General features: G+C 53.8%; 7 protein-coding genes across 7 annotated transcripts; 4 read left to right on the top strand and 3 right to left on the bottom strand.

The window, feature by feature from the left end:
* Positions 1 to 262: 262 nt before the first annotated feature.
* On the bottom strand, positions 263 to 949 carry BDZ99DRAFT_165779 (uncharacterized protein). The gene has a single exon (XM_033712912.1). The coding sequence runs from the start codon at positions 763 to 765 to the stop codon at positions 313 to 315; it is 453 nt and encodes a 150-aa protein (XP_033570465.1). The 5' UTR covers positions 766 to 949; the 3' UTR covers positions 263 to 312.
* Positions 950 to 1599: 650 nt separating this feature from the next.
* On the bottom strand, positions 1600 to 3520 carry BDZ99DRAFT_526429 (uncharacterized protein; the record flags this gene model as incomplete). The annotated part of the gene is made up of 4 exons (XM_033726140.1): positions 1600 to 1626; positions 1678 to 3204; positions 3253 to 3401; positions 3454 to 3520. 4 exons carry the CDS (start codon positions 3518 to 3520, stop codon positions 1600 to 1602), a joined length of 1770 nt encoding a protein of 589 aa, XP_033570466.1.
* A 318-nt stretch (positions 3521 to 3838) lies between these two features.
* BDZ99DRAFT_575996 (DUF1751-domain-containing protein) lies at positions 3839 to 5537 on the top strand. The gene is made up of 2 exons (XM_033728525.1): positions 3839 to 4419; positions 4471 to 5537. Exons 1-2 carry the CDS (start codon positions 4019 to 4021, stop codon positions 5177 to 5179), a joined length of 1110 nt encoding a protein of 369 aa, XP_033570467.1. The 5' UTR covers positions 3839 to 4018; the 3' UTR covers positions 5180 to 5537.
* A 1350-nt stretch (positions 5538 to 6887) lies between these two features.
* On the top strand, positions 6888 to 8413 carry BDZ99DRAFT_468053 (fungal trichothecene efflux pump; the record flags this gene model as incomplete). The annotated part of the gene is made up of 1 exon (XM_033721158.1): positions 6888 to 8413. A coding segment is annotated over exon 1 (1109 nt), but the record flags the coding sequence as incomplete, so codon positions are not given.
* Positions 8414 to 9984: 1571 nt separating this feature from the next.
* On the top strand, positions 9985 to 10820 carry BDZ99DRAFT_481932 (uncharacterized protein; the record flags this gene model as incomplete). The annotated part of the gene is made up of 2 exons (XM_033722452.1): positions 9985 to 10036; positions 10093 to 10820. 2 exons carry the CDS (start codon positions 9985 to 9987, stop codon positions 10818 to 10820), a joined length of 780 nt encoding a protein of 259 aa, XP_033570469.1.
* A 291-nt stretch (positions 10821 to 11111) lies between these two features.
* BDZ99DRAFT_468056 (homoserine O-acetyltransferase) lies at positions 11112 to 13181 on the bottom strand. Its single transcript, XM_033721159.1, has 2 exons — positions 13032 to 13181; positions 11112 to 12963 (listed from the first exon to the last, which is right to left on the bottom strand). Exons 1-2 carry the CDS (start codon positions 13081 to 13083, stop codon positions 11444 to 11446), a joined length of 1572 nt encoding a protein of 523 aa, XP_033570470.1. The 5' UTR covers positions 13084 to 13181; the 3' UTR covers positions 11112 to 11443.
* A 646-nt stretch (positions 13182 to 13827) lies between these two features.
* Positions 13828 to 15081, top strand: BDZ99DRAFT_165874 (uncharacterized protein). The gene has a single exon (XM_033712913.1). The coding sequence runs from the start codon at positions 14223 to 14225 to the stop codon at positions 14979 to 14981; it is 759 nt and encodes a 252-aa protein (XP_033570471.1). The 5' UTR covers positions 13828 to 14222; the 3' UTR covers positions 14982 to 15081.
* Positions 15082 to 15102: the final 21 nt, after the last annotated feature.

Genomic DNA, 15102 nt, shown 5'->3' on the forward strand with positions numbered 1-15102 from the left:
AAACACCCCCCCCCACTTCCTTCTCCCGCCCTATCTTTTCACTGGCTAGAGCGGCGCGGAGCTTCGTCCGGAGCTCTATTCTCACGTGCATCCGCACGTGTATCCTTTCCAATTCACTCAGCTGTGCGCAAGGACGCCTGCAAGGCCGTATTTGAAGCTGTACGTGAAGCCGTAGGGGAGGCTATACGTGATGCCGTACGTGATGCTCGATAGGAGGCCATTTGTGATGCCATATGCGATGCTGTACGTGATGCTGTACGTGATGCTGCATATGATGCCGTATATACAGCCGCATGCGCAGCCTCTCCATTTTCATATAATGCTGTTACTTGCCGTACCTACGTGCTTAGGAGGATATAGGAGCGCATGGGCACCGGCTGGGAGGTGGCAAGGTACATCCAACACCCGTGACGTGCGCTGTCTTGAGATGTAGACGGCCTGTGGTGGCATCGCGAGTGGGTTGCAGGGTCCATCCGCTAAGACGTATCCATAAATAATAGTGCGCAGTTCCAGGGGTAGGCGGAATAGTAGGCAAGCGTCTTGGTTGAGGGTTCGTTGGATACGGCGACGAAGTGGGGGCTGGTCGCTGTAGTATATTGGAGACGGAGAATTGAGAGGGAGAGTCAGAGAGCGGCGGAAGCGTGGTATCGTTTCATTTTCTACTGCTTTGAATCTCGATACCTTAGTTACTCGTCTTTGACTTTCTGGCTCTTTGGGGTTGTTCTTCTTTTGTCGGATACTCAATAGCCAAGACATTGTTGGCATATCAATCTAAAAATCAGCCACCAAGAGGAGAGCTGGCTGTTGGCACTGCTAGACGATCAATAATTTCACCTTAAGATCTTAGCAGGACAATCGCAAAGGGGTGGAAAGAACACGGTGCGATTTAGAAGAACTTGAGAACTTCAGGGTCGGTTGCCTACGTCCCCTGTCGACGGCAGACCCCGCGATTTGCACGTGATCGCTGCGAATGGTAACATCTAGGCTTCCTCGCAATGAGTCCACGAGTTCTATGAAACCGATTTATCATGTTGCGAATAGACGACACAGGGCCAAGGCTGAAAAGTCCGATCGTAGCTTTCGATTCAAGAATAAGTTCGTATCTAAGCTCGCGGGTCCAGCTAGGATGCCTCCATGGCAAGAGACTGTCTGATATCCAAACCTCAGCAGGCTGCGATACGGATATATGCATTTTTGTATCTAGCTGCAGGCTCGGTATATAGCTCCCAGGTTCGCCCTGATGTTCCTCCATGGCCCAGCTACTGTGGGCCGGTATTCCGTACCGAAGTAGGTGGTTGGGTCCGAGTACCCAACATGTTTCTCGCACCCGCAGCTTGAGGGTGATCTGAGGAACGCTACCCCACATCAGCGCGATAGCCTTGGAGAACGTGACGCAGACAGATAATCACGTGAGGAACTATCGCGAGACCCTGTAGCAATGTCCGGCACCGTCGGCGGTGGCCCGGCAAGCTATCTGGCTTGACAAAACTGTAGGTTTACAGTTTCTGATAAGATGCCAGAGGACCTCAAGCGGTGATAAGCGAGTGTACAAACGCCTATCGATGGCTATTGAAACTCCTTGGTCATCGTTAATGTTCTCTACTCCTGGAGATTGATGACAGCGACCTTTCATTTATTAGCATCCTCATCAGAAGCAAATAGAGAGAGCATCCATACTTGGCCGCCAATGGAGAAAGCAAGCATCGAGTCATCGTGGTTCCAGCTCAGATTTTGTTCTTGTTCTTGTTCAAGATCAGATCCTTCCGTCCAAAGCCATTTGACTTCGTAAGCTCCCCCTACGACCTTCCATATTAAGACCGAATCTTTAGTTCCGACTGCAACCAGTTCCCCAGAGTTGGAGAAGGCAAGACAGCGAGCTTGGGTGGCGAGAGGAACGGCGAAGTGGCGGTATTCTCGGAAGGGATCTTCTGAATCCCCTACATCCCATACATATGCACCGGCAGCAGCGCAAGTACCGACGAAGCAAGGGGCCCGTCCAGAGTCGCCGGCAGGCTGCCTCAAACTTGATAGCTCCATGCCCGAAAAGAACTTGTCCGGATGTTTGGTAGTCTGAATGCCTTTTGATGTGACGTCGAGGTAGATGACTCCCATAAGCTCCTCCTCGAATGCAGCACAGATTATGATGCGATGCATTGGATCATACTTGACCGTCTCCCAGGTCCCTTCCTTTTTGAAGGAGTGTAGTAGCTTCAACTCCCCATCAATCTGATATACTTGTACGAGATTCAAGCCACAAACGACGAATTCTGTTTCGGTCATCCAAGCTGCGTCCATGATTGCGGATTCAGCAAAGGCGGTGAAGGCTGGCATGGTGTCATCGTTTGTCCAGATCTTGATACTTCCGGCCATGTCAGTGGTCGAGACGCTCAACAAGGTCCGCGACGAAGGATTCCATCGCAGGGTAGACACCATTCCTACGACCGAAGAGATTATGCGTGAATCTCGACCTGCGTCAATGACCTTGATCAACTTGTCCGTCTTCATCGTATCTCCTTGCTCATTGATGTGTTCCTCCCGAGCTGCAATTGCAACCTCTTCATTGGAGGTGAAACACACAGCTGTTACGCTAAAATCGTTGAGCGGGATCTGGAAATTTAGGGACCGTCGTAAATCGGTAATATCTTGGAGCCTCGCCAGGGACTTCCCTCCAGTGAGTAGAAGCAAAGGCGCGGAAGGGTCCCACAGAGTGTGCGTGATCTCCTTGTCCGGTTCCTTCGCTATGAGGTTAGTCGCTTGTGGGGCGTTCAGTTCGCGTCGGGGAGGGTAGCCGCTCTCGAGTCCGCGGCTGGTGGGGTCTTCATTCTCCCAGGGCGGGTGCTCTTCGGTTTGGATGTAGGTGCTTTGCCCGATACTGAGTGTGGATATGGGAATTTCTTCTACGACAGATGGCGATTCGGCATCAGACACAACAGCCTCAGATTCACCACGAAGGGATGGGGTGATCTGGAGAGAGCCGTTGTGGTCAATGTCCATCGCATCGCCATTGACCTGCCGGTCCACAATGCCATTTGTCTTCTTCTGCTTCTTTCTCGTGGGCCCTCTCCGGGCTGGGGCATCTGCACCCGTACCGTTCGTCTCTTCGAACAGATCCGGGGGTGGCTGTTGGTCCAGCATTGAGCTCTCGGTGCTGTGGAGGGAGAAGGGCCGTCCATGGTCGCGTCCAAACTGATACCGGCGCTGGCCCTGAACACTGTCAGAACACGGAGAGTGGCTCGAAGGGAGGCGACGAACATCCTTCACCTCGGCCTGCAGCTTGTCAAACCAGAGGCCATCCTGCAGAATGTGGATGAGGGCGTGGGAAGAGACGTGCTTTGCGAAAGGAAGACGGTCGGGGTTGTGGTACCAGCTGCGCGACAGCTGGACTGCCGCATTCCCGAAGCCTGGACAGGATCAGCGGCGAGGAGAGATGCAGTTGGCGCGCACGATGCTCACCAGATTCCTGGAGGTATCTCCACACGAGGTAATTGACGACGTTGGAGGAGAGCGGCTCAACCGGCATTGCGCATGGCCGTCGCAGAACGCGCGTGCTCAGCAAACAAGGTGGTCGCGTCAAGAAGGGCTCGGAACGGGGGAGCAGACGATGCGCAGGTGGCGATAAGATTTGGCGGTGGGATTTGGGGCTGGAGTCGGGCGGGAGACGCGGCGGATGAGGATGAGGATAGCTGCAGTGGAGTCTCTGGTGCCTCTCACGTGCCTCTGTCCTGCGCTACGGCTACGGCTAGTTAGACTGCTAGGGCCGAAAGAATGGGCCGACCGGGAGACGATCGGCCTCGGGGACGCCCCAGCAAAGCCACGCCCAAGCCAAGCCAGACGTTCACGACACGGCATCGTCTGCACTCGCCCTCCACCACGCCGAATTCACTCCCGGCGCCCTCTCCGTGCCGTGCACCCTATCCGGAGCCGTCCCGTCCTTTTCTATTACCAGCGGCCTCTCTATCCCACAACACCCTTCACGCAGCTTGGGAACGACTGGCTAGGCAGCACCTTTACTGACGCCATGGCACCGCGCATCAACCTTCCGCCCTTAACGCGGAGCCTTCTCGTGTCGCTCGTCGTCCTCACAGTCCTCAACGCTCTCCTGCGGCCCCAGGACGACTGGGTCTCCAAGGTTGAGAAGCCCATCGTGGGCGTAGGAGATGGCGTGCCATACCTCGCCATTGTGCCAGGAGTGTCAATAATATACCCTTGGGTGTTTCTGCTAGCCACCGTGGTCGAGCAGAATGTCTTCGGCCTCGTAATCACTGGGTTGACTGTCTTCTACGGCGGACGGTACCTGGAACGGGCATGGAGCTCCACCGAGTTCACAAAGTTCATCCTCTTCGTCGCCATGATACCCAATCTTCTGACCTTCCTGATCTACATCCTCTCCTTCGTCATCTCCAAGTCCGATGCCGCGTTGTAAGCGCTCCCTCCTCACTACCCCCATTCCCCCCTAATAACGCGCTCCAGAACCACCACCATCTCCGGCGGCGTCGCCCTCCAAGCTGCCTTCCTCGTCTCCTTCAAGCAGCTCGTCCCCGAGCACACCGTCGCCATCCTCAAAGGCCTCATCCGCATGCGCGTAAAGCACTTCCCCGCCATCTTCTTGCTCGCCAATACCATCTCCGGCGTCCTATTCGGTACCGAAACCGCCCTCTTCCTCTCCTGGTTCGGCTTCTTCACCGCCTGGATCTACCTCCGCTTCTATCGCCTCTCGCCCAGCATCTCCTCCGCTGCCACTGGCGACGGCAGCACCATGAAGGGCGACGCCTCCGACACCTTCGCCTTCGCGTACTTCTTCCCCGAGCCGATCCATACCCCGATCTCGAAGCTCGCGGACTCGGTCTACAGCACCCTGATCACCCTGCGGGTCCTCAAGCCCTTCTCAGACTCGGACGTCGACGCTGGAAACGAGCAAGCGCACGCGCGAGCGGAGGGCGGGCTACCGAGTCTGATGAACCCCAACGGACGAAGCGGACGTGGCGGCGGCCGGCGCGAGGAGGCGGAACGGAGACGCGCACTTGCTCTAAAAGCACTAGACCAGCGTCTCCACGCAGCAGCGAGCAAGCCCGTGGCACCGGCGCCCCAGGCACCGCAAGCAGCGCACATGCTAGGCGAGACGAACTACGAGCCGGAGCGGCACGGTGAGCAGCGGGAAGGGGAAGCAGGGCGGTCATGAGAACCACAATTATTGTGAAGTTCGACACTAAGGATGTTTTGTAAGAGAAGGGATGTTCTATATCTCCGCAATTGGTTTCTCGAGCATTTGGTATTGGGCGGGCAAAGGCGTTCTAAGATTCTGCGCGTAGATACCACTGTCTTGGTGTATTGTTCTACTGCTTACCTCGCTGGGCCACCCCCGACAACGTCAATTGATTGTAATCTCCAGGCGAAACCTGCCACTCTGATTTCCGTGCTCGAGATTGTGGCATCACCTGTTTTCGCATTGGGCTGGAAGGCTGACATTCGTTTCCACGGTTAACGAAAGGCTAGTGCGAATACCGCGCGCGTCGCTGGGACAGACTCGTCTCGGCGTGAAAAAGTATAGACGGCCCTCTGTCAACTTGCACCGTAGGACCGATATCGTCCTTTTCGATCGCTGCAGAACCCCATCTGACGTGGTCTAGTCGAGAGCTAGGTTGACAAGCCACCCGGAAGCAGCCTCGCCAATCTCACTCCCAAACACCACCCCCGCAAGCCCAACGCTTCCCCAGATTCCAAGATGCTGACTCTGATTCTAGGCCTGTGCCAGGACGCATATCACGCCAGACCATGCTGATTCCGGCAACGATCCATATCCGCAGCCGACAAACCTCAAAATCCCACCCGGTCCCGATGCCACCGAAAATTGCCGGCCACCCCTCATACTCGTGTGGAACACATACGATGGCATACTTAATACCAAGTTACCCCGTGGGGAAAGCACTTAGGGCAAGCATGGGCAGTCCGGGTCCTCGGAAATAGTGATTGCCGTTTGTTTGGAAATTCTGGGTGTGCTATGAGCGTTGTCGTTTGTTCATTGATTTTTGCGCAACACTGACGAGAGGATTGGAATACTCGAATCCCGCACTACTCTGCTGATAAGCAATATCATATAAAGAGTCGATACTTCCAGCTCCTGATACGCAGAGGAGACTGGAATCTGTCACAATGGCTACAGAAGCGGCCGAGCCAAAACCCACCATGGACCACCAAGAAAGCATCCACGAAGGCCACGACGAGATACACGCATCCAAGCACGTCCTCCGCGCCCATGGCGACATCCTCGCTCAAGAAGCTCTCGGAGACGATCTCCCGCCAGGCTATTTCACGAGTCTCCAGTTCATCGGCACTGCATTCGTAAAGACACCGTTCCTACTACTCTGCCCACTGAATCCTACATACTAACAACTCCCACCAACAGGGCGTCGGTCTCAGTTGCGGCAACGGCTACCTGGGCTGGACCCTGGCGTCCAACAGCCTCACAGCCATCGACGCGGAGCTCGGTCCCTCCAAGAACCTCCTCTGGGTCCCCCTCGCCTACATCGTGACCAGCGCCGTCGGATGGGTGCTCTTCGGACGGCTCTCTGACATCTTCGGCCGCCGCTGGTTTTACATCTCCGGCGACGTGCTGGGACTCATCGGCTGCATCATCGCGGCGACTGCGCAGAACATGAGCGCCATGATCGTCTCCAACGTCTTCATAGGCTTCGGTGCCGCGATCCAGCAGTCGTACGGCACCGTAATCCAGGAGCTAGTCCCGCTGAAAGCGCGAGGCGTTATGGCGGCCTTCGTGCTCACGGTTGTGACGCCCGGCGCCGTGTTTGGCCCTATCATCGCGAAGTCGTTCATCGCGCACACGAGCGCTGGGTGGCGGTGGGATTACTACCTCACCATTATCACAAACGTACTCGCTGGACTGCTGCTCCTTGTCTTTTACCACCCCCCAACCTTCGAAATGCTCCACATGGGCAAGACCAAGTGGCAGAAGATCAAAGCCCTTGACTTCGGCGGCATCTTCATCTTCATGGCAGGCGAAGTGCTCTTCCTGCTCGGCATCAACTGGGGCGGCCAACTCTACCCCTGGAAATCCGCCCAAGTCATCGTCTGCATCGTGCTCGGCTTCTTCATCATCGTCGCGCTGGTCTTCTACGAGGCCTTCGTCCCGGCCGACCCCCTCATCCCCGTCTCCCTACTGCGGAATGTCCAGTTCATGATGTTCGTCGTCTGCGCCTGCATCGGCGGCATGATCTACTACGCCCTCGGCATCGTGTGGCCCCAAACGGTCGCGACCCTCTTCACCACCGACCTCATCCACCAAGGGTGGCTCTCCGTGTCCGCAACCGGCGGCAACCAGCTCGGCAACATATGCTGCGGGCTTGCCTTCGCCCCGATCGGCCACGTCCGCTACCAGCTCATCATCGCGGCCATATGCATGACCGCCTTCGTCGCCTCGCTAGCCAGCACGACGCAGCACTCCCAGTCCCGCTCCATCGCCCTCTCCATAGTCGGGACCTGGTTCGCCGGCTTCGTCGAAGTCATCCCCATCGTCTCGATCCCGTTCACGACGGCGCCTGAGGACATTGGCCTCGCCATTGGCGTCATGGGCGCCATCCGCGCGTCAGCCGGTGCAATTGCGACGGCCGTCTACGTGTCTATCCTCAATAATCGCGACACGACGCTCTCCGCGAAACTCATCCCCGCTGCTGTGCTCGAGGCCGGGCTGCCCGCGTCCTCGCTGCCTGCACTGTTCAAGGCGATTGCGGCGGGCACAGCGGACGCGTTGGCGGCGGTGCCGGGGTTTAATGCGGCGGTGGGCGCGGCGCTGACGCTGGCGGAGAAGAACGCGTTCTCGGGCGCGATAAAGACTGTGTTTTTGGCGACGATTTCGTTTGGGATGTGTGGGGTTATTGCGAGTCTATTTGTCAAGAATATCGATCATTTGCTGACGGGAGATGTGGTGCGGAAGTTGCATAGGCGGAATGTGAGGGAGATTCATGAGGCGGTTGTAGACGATGAGGGGGAGGTGGAAGGGAGAGAGAAGGGAGCTGGCGCGGGTGTGGAGGCGGTCTGATGGGGAGCTGGAGGGGGTTGGAATTTACAGTGACAGGTCGTAAGACTGTGCACACGCATTTACCACCACTTGGGGTACCCCCATGGATTTTCAAAAACCTAGGCGCAATGTCAAGTATCAAGTAGTGCAAATTAGACACTTGACTGACTGGCTGTTTACCAGCTGGGCTACTCCTCACAGTGGTGTTGAGTGAGCAAGATTAGAGCTAAGCAGTGATAAATCCGTGCGCCCAGACTTATGACCTAGTACTGTACTTAGTATTTGGAAGTATGTGTGATTGTCAGGACGTGATACGTTTGGGAGCATCACTTACTGGCATAGTCTTCCACACTCATAAGATTGCGATATATGTCCGCAATTTGCTCATGCTCCTATTTTGTAATCATTCCCCTCCATCTAAGTCCCAGCGCACAGATGGCTTCCTCATTATCGTAAATTGTGCTCCCTGTTCAAATTGACTGAGCTCGTCTGGATCCTCAGCCTCGTGCAGTAAGATCAAGAAGCAATCAAAAATACCTTCCGATTGATGGAGTGTACGCGATAGCACGTGACTCCGCCCAATTCGCTCTTATCTGCAGGGTCCTACCTTCATACAATTAGGAGATCATTCTGTCGATACCTGCTGAACGTCGTGGACGTGGCTTCGATCTCTTTTCGGAAATCTAGAACAGCTATCCCTTCGCACGCCGGCGTCCTCGCTTGGCGCCAAGCCCGTGCCCCAACGTACGCGCCAGCATGTAAACAAGCCAAGTAGCTAGTTATTTTCCACAATTCAATGCTCTACAATGCCTAAGACATTTTCCAATGATATCGACCTCGTGCAGAAGGATCCGAAGCCTCGAGCGCACCCCAAACTCCCATACCCCGAGCCTACGCAGCTGCCTGCATTCGAGCCACTACAAATCGACAACTACAATGCGCCGGGCACCCCCAATATACCTTCAGGTCTTGCTCAGCATGATCCTATGGCCCTATTCTGTCTATTCTTTACCGATGAAATGGTGGAGAAAATGGTGCGCTGGACGAACGAGTACGCCACGGATTACCAGCCGTCCAAGGAGGATGCACCGCTTGGCCGAGAGCGCGCATGGAGGCCTACAAACAGGAGAGAGTTGTACGCATATTTTGGAGTTGTTATTTATATGGGAGTGGTAGTGCAGCCGTCAATTGAGGCCTACTGGGCGATTGAAGCTGGCATGGCCAACTGGCCAAGCAACTACATAAGCAGGAACCGTTTCCAGCAGCTCGATCGCTACATTCGCGCCAGCTCTATGCCAGACGATGGCTTCCACACGACATTTGACCGTGTAGATGAGCTCTCTGAGCATATTCGAGTATGCTGCCGGCAGTACTGGGCGCCAGGCACGCATCTGGCTGTCGACGAGACAATAGAGAGGTTTATGGGCAGGGCGTCCGAGATTGTGAACATTCCAACGAAGCCTACACCTAAAGGCTTCAAAATCTGGGTTCTAGCTAATTAAGGCTACATTCTAGATTGGCTATGGCACGCTAAGGGCGACAACAAAGGCCCTGTTGACCTTGATAAATCCTTTGTTTGCGATGGCTTTACACCAACGGAAGCTGTTGTTCTTGATCTTCTCCTCCAACGCGACGCTGATTCAGACAAGCGACTCTACCCGCCTGGCCAGCATGTAGTCTGGCTTGATAACCTCTTTAGCAGTATTAGATTGTTCGAGCGACTACGCGCTGAGGGTGTTGGAGCTGCAGGAACTTTCCGGCTTACAAAGATAAAGCGCGAGGAGCTAGATGATAAGAAAAAGGATAAAAAGAAGAAGGGGACAAAGGCCAAAGAGAAGCTGCCGGCCGAGGCCATTAATGCGCGGCTGGCAGACCTTAGAACAATCCATGAGCCCCAAATTCCATGGGGGACGCTCTATGGAGAGTTATCTAAGAGTCACCAGGTGATGGAAATGGCCTGGAAGGACGCCAGGGTCGTTTTATTCCTCTCAACAGTTCACGATGGTAAGTTTGGTGTTGATTCTTGGCGCTGCAGAGCCGCTGACGTCATACATCGCCAGGTCAAGTGTACGTCTGCAAACTACGAAAAAGGCCTGCCCCTACAGCTACAGGCTTCGCACAGACTAAGCTAGTGTTCGGTGACGAGTTCAGGGCCTGGCTGGACATACCCGTGCACATCGACGAATACAATTTGCATATGTGCGGCGTTGATATTGCCGATCAGCTGCGTAGCTACTACAACACCCAGAAGATTCACATGAAAACGTGGCGGCCGCTGTTCAGCTTCCTGCTAGACACCGTCATCACCAACTGCTACAAGCTATCAAGCTACTGGCCACGGCCTGGCCACCACAGCACCCGCAAGGATACACATCTACAATTCTGTATGGACCTCTATGTCCAACTTTGTAAGGCCTCGCAACGGGTTGCTGGACACAGGCGTCCTATGAACAATAGGAAGGGTACCAACGATATTATCTGGCAGCCGGTGCGGGAGCACAAGCACGTGAGGCTATGGAAGAAGCCTCAAAACTGTAGTGCATGCATTGAAGCCGGACGAAAGGTTACAAACGTCAATAGCACAACTAGGAAGCCGCTGGCGGATCTATCGGTCAACACCACTAGGAAATCTCGTAGTAGTCAGGACTGGACGCGCCCACAACGGGCGCCGAGAACTAGATACGGGTGCTCGTGCTGTTCGATTCCTTTCTGCAGAGTTACGAGTGCAAACAAATCCATTTGCACGGGTTGGGTAGATCATATAGCTAAGCTCAACACCAAGGACTAGCTATATACAATTATATACACGAATTCGAATTGCTTCAGTTGGGCGTAGTCGTCATCACGGTGGCCTGATTCAGAGCCTCTGATTGGCTAGATTTTTGTGGACGCATTCCGGCGTGCGAAGGGATAGCAGTGCCCCTCAGCTGCATATGAGCCGTTTCAATTGGCCTAGCAAGTTTCTAGCTAGAGGCCGTTCCGCATGGTTAAAAACATGGCATTGGGTGCCCTCTGCGCGTCCCTTATTATCTTAATCTTCTACTCTTTATAACTACCCTCTATTCTAGCCCACATCTGTCCTTATTTTGCAACTGTTCTACCACTGTCTGAAGTGCCCCCATACTCTTAAATATTTATATATATAATGTCACATTCCAGAACCTTTAGATTAGAACTAGAATTACAGTACGGTGTGGAGTACCCTAGAGGCCGTTCCGCATAGTCACAGGCATAGCATTGGGTGCCCTCTGCACTTCTACTCTTTATAACCACCCTCTATTCTAGCCCACATCTATCCTCATTTTGCGACTGTTCTACCACTGTCTGAAGTGCCCCAATACGCTTAGATATTCACACACGCATGATGTTACGTTCCGGAACCTCTAGATCCCATCACTCATGAAATAGCCGTTACCAAGCCGTGATATCGTCAACCTCTGCCTCGCCGAACGTGCTGGTCTTCTTCGCTCCCATAGCCCCATCATCGCTCTCTCCAATAACGCCCTCCAATTGTGGACTTCGGCTCATTATATCTGGAAGTGTTTCGTTCAAGAACTTGACCAAGTGCGTATTGACTTGCTCAAATTCGAGCAAAAAGGCGTCATGGCCTTCAGGCGAGTCAATTGTTTTCAAAGCGGCATTTGGGATATGCGCAGCTAGCTCTTGCTGCTCAGCGAATGTGAAGAGGCCATCGGATTGTATGCCCAATATGAGTGTCGGCTGCGAGACTAGTGACAGAGCGTGATGCAAGGCCGTTACGGGATGGGTGTCATGGGGAGTGCAGCCCTCGGGATATCGGTGTCGTGAGACATCGTGAGTGTCGAGCTTGCGCGTTATGGCGATGTAGCAATTTGCGTCGAAGCGTTTGATGAATTTCTCGCCCTGATAGCGGAGGTAGGACTGGGCAGAGAAGTAAGTTGGCGTTTGTTTTTTCGCTCGTTCGGAGACGTTCCCTTTGGCACTCTCGTTGAGAGCATCGTTCGACTTCTCGATGGTTGCTGAGGTGGATGGGTTGTGAAATTCAAGATTGGAATGAGCTGAGGCGGCATTGGGGATACTAGTGGCTATGCTTGCGGAGCTGGTGACTCGCGAGGGCCGTGGAGATCGTGCGTTCTTGTGTCCGTCATTGTGGATAGCCCAAGCTTCTTGAGATGGTGTAGATGGCCTTTGGCCGCCGTTTATATTTTGCCTCTTTGAGGGATCAGGAGTATTCCGTCCAAACCGTGATTCGAAAGAGTCACGACTGCGATAGGTGAGTAGTGCCGACATGCGTGCAGCCCCTAGTCCGGTTGATGGAGGGTCCTCGAATGTATAGTATCCATCGTCGTATTTTGGGTCGCAGTAAATGCTTTGTCTTTGCGCCTCGCCCCAGCTTATACCCCACGCGCTGTACCGCGCTGAGGTTGCGATAGGTATGATACACCGGACGTAGTCTTTGCCAAAGTATGCAAACTCCAAGACAAGCATGCCTCCCATGGACCCTCCAATGACAGCAGCAATTTGTCGAACTCCGAGATCATCGAGTATAAGCTTGAAGATATTGACATCGTCCCTCACAGTAGTGAGCGGGAACTCTGGGCCGTATAGCCCTTTCGCGGTATCTCCATCCTTCGCCGTGACGGGGCTTGCGCTCCCGTACGGACTTCCCAGGCTGTTTATGCATACGACGAAGAATCTCGAGGTGTCAAACGCCTTCCCCGGGCCTCCTAGTAAAGGACCCCACCAGTCACCCACATCCGCACTTCCTGTAAGGGCATGGCAAATAACCATAGCATTGTCTCTCTGTGGGGACAGGGCTCCGAAGGTTTTGTACGCGACGGGAACATTGTAGAGGACAACACCAGATTCAAGGGTGAATTCGGGGACAATGGCCAAGGACTGGTCGGGTATAAAGCTAGCAAACGGATTCTCGGGCTGAGAAGTTATCCTGCCTGCTTAGATGTCAGTGAATATGTTTGCATGGGCAAAAGTCCAAAAAAAAAGTTCGGAGGGGACTTACGATACTTCTGGCTGCCATTGAGTGCGGCGCCGTTGGAGGAAGACGCGGCCATAATTCCTGGTGTCATGAGTGAGGCAGACCAGACGTGTAAGTTCTAGAGAGATGAGGCTGGACGGAGGGCATATTCCAGTTCTTTATTCCCTGTCGAGGGTCGGACAGTCACCTGGAGTCATCCACCACGGCTATTCAGGGCTGTCTAGACACGCCAAGCTGCCGGCGAAAAATGACGTGCTTCCGTGCTCGCTTTCTGTTGGCGAACCTCCACGCCTCTGCCCTCCTTCACTGATCAATTACAACCTCACTGGAGGGTTCAGTTTCCCCCACAAACGCCCTGATATCAGACCACCTTCAGATTGCAACGGCATTCTCAACGTGCGCGTACAGCTTCCACGAGGCCCGTAAGCCGCCTCTCCGCAACTGGATATCGCTGCCGAGTTTTGTTTCTGTCGTGTCGGAACTGCGACGTGGACGTAGTAACGCGTTCAAATGCATCCGGGACAGGCGCTCTAGTATCTTAGTCTACATGCCTATGGATGAAGGTTTGCTGGCCAACCTGACAGTAATTGCGTTTACTCAAGCTGGTGCCGGAGCGATTCCTCTGGAAATTAGCCCTCGTGCAACAGCAACAATTGCGGCTCTTGTCCTGACAGTGCTTGCCATAGTAATGTTACTCTCAGTGAACCATCGGAAGCGGCTGGAGCAGCTTAGCCTCACAAACACCAAACAACTTCCTTGCTTTGTCACCTACCCCTGATAGTTTGCTCTAAAGTCATCGACTCGAAACTCTTCCTTCATTCCATTCCTCTTCTCATCTGATCTGTCGCATATTTGACACTTTGGAATGGCAGACGACTTAAACTTCTTGCGAATATCTTTCGATATCCCAATATCATTTTCCTTCGTCAAATTCAATGTCCATCCCGTCCGCTCAAAGTTTGTGTTGGACGAATCCTTATCATGTTGAAGCAAACAATAAGGTTAGAATAATGTTCTATGCAGCTTCAGTCACAAACGCGTACGTCAGGACCTGCGTTGCGGCGATCCTGGACGAAAGATGCCGGACCCGATACACGAGATTGATATATAAGATCTTCTAGGAGGTCTGCGGGAGAATGTGCATAGCAACTTGATCACTTTGCATCTCGTGACAACAGCGATTGCCGCTGCTTTCGGACGTTTCACTGCCTCAGCATGACTTGCACTGGCCGCGAGAGTTTAAGCACACCCTCCTTCGAGAGGTTTGCTTTCGACCAATCCTTCTCTTCTTACGTTGATCGCAGTGGAGTCCCTGAATCCCCACATCCCACTTTCCAGCGCGCGCGACGTCCGGCTTTGATCCCACCTAATCCCTCCTTGACTCTCGCCGAAGCGGAAGAACTGGTTGGCAATCGTATCAATCGGCCACTCTTTCCCCCACCAGACCCAAAAATCATCAATCAGCTCAGCCCTCAACAATCTTCCAGCTCTGAAAACGCTATTCCGCAATCGTCACCTCCTCATTTAGCGCTTGGACCGCAGCCACTACCCGATCGGCCTTTTCCTAACGAGGAAGACGTGCAAACGGCGGCGCGATGTCTCTTCCCTACCTCCTTGGTCCCAGATACCCGTCGACGAGCTTCGTGGCTAAAAGCACGTGCCCACTACGCAAGAGACCGGAAAATCCGATTAGAAGGGGAACAGACATCGGCGCAGTCTTTTGAACCTGTCATGCCCAAACGCAAACACAGCGCTTTCCTTCTGGACGAGGAGATGAAGTGTCATCGAGAAGATGTCGTTGGCACGCCGCACCTTAGCGAGATGGTTCCTGGAGATGATGCGGCTGATGAGATTGGCGTCGACAGCCTGAGCATGGGCGATCCAACCATGATGGAAATTCCCGAAGGAAATGCGGCTACATTGAGCCCACAATGCCGCGCGACGCAGTGGTTCGGAGGCTCTGAGAAAGCATGAGGTAGTGGGCGGCGGGGTCGTCGAGAGATGTTTGTGAATTTGGAAGACTTCCATGGCTCTGTGAAAGGGGAAAAAAAGCTCAATTGGATTCTGTAGAAGATGTAAAAGATAAATTGTCTGC

This window comes from Mytilinidion resinicola (assembly GCF_010093595.1).
Source record: "Mytilinidion resinicola strain CBS 304.34 unplaced genomic scaffold BDZ99scaffold_26, whole genome shotgun sequence".
NCBI classification, from domain to species: Eukaryota; Fungi; Ascomycota; class Dothideomycetes; order Mytilinidiales; family Mytilinidiaceae; genus Mytilinidion; species Mytilinidion resinicola.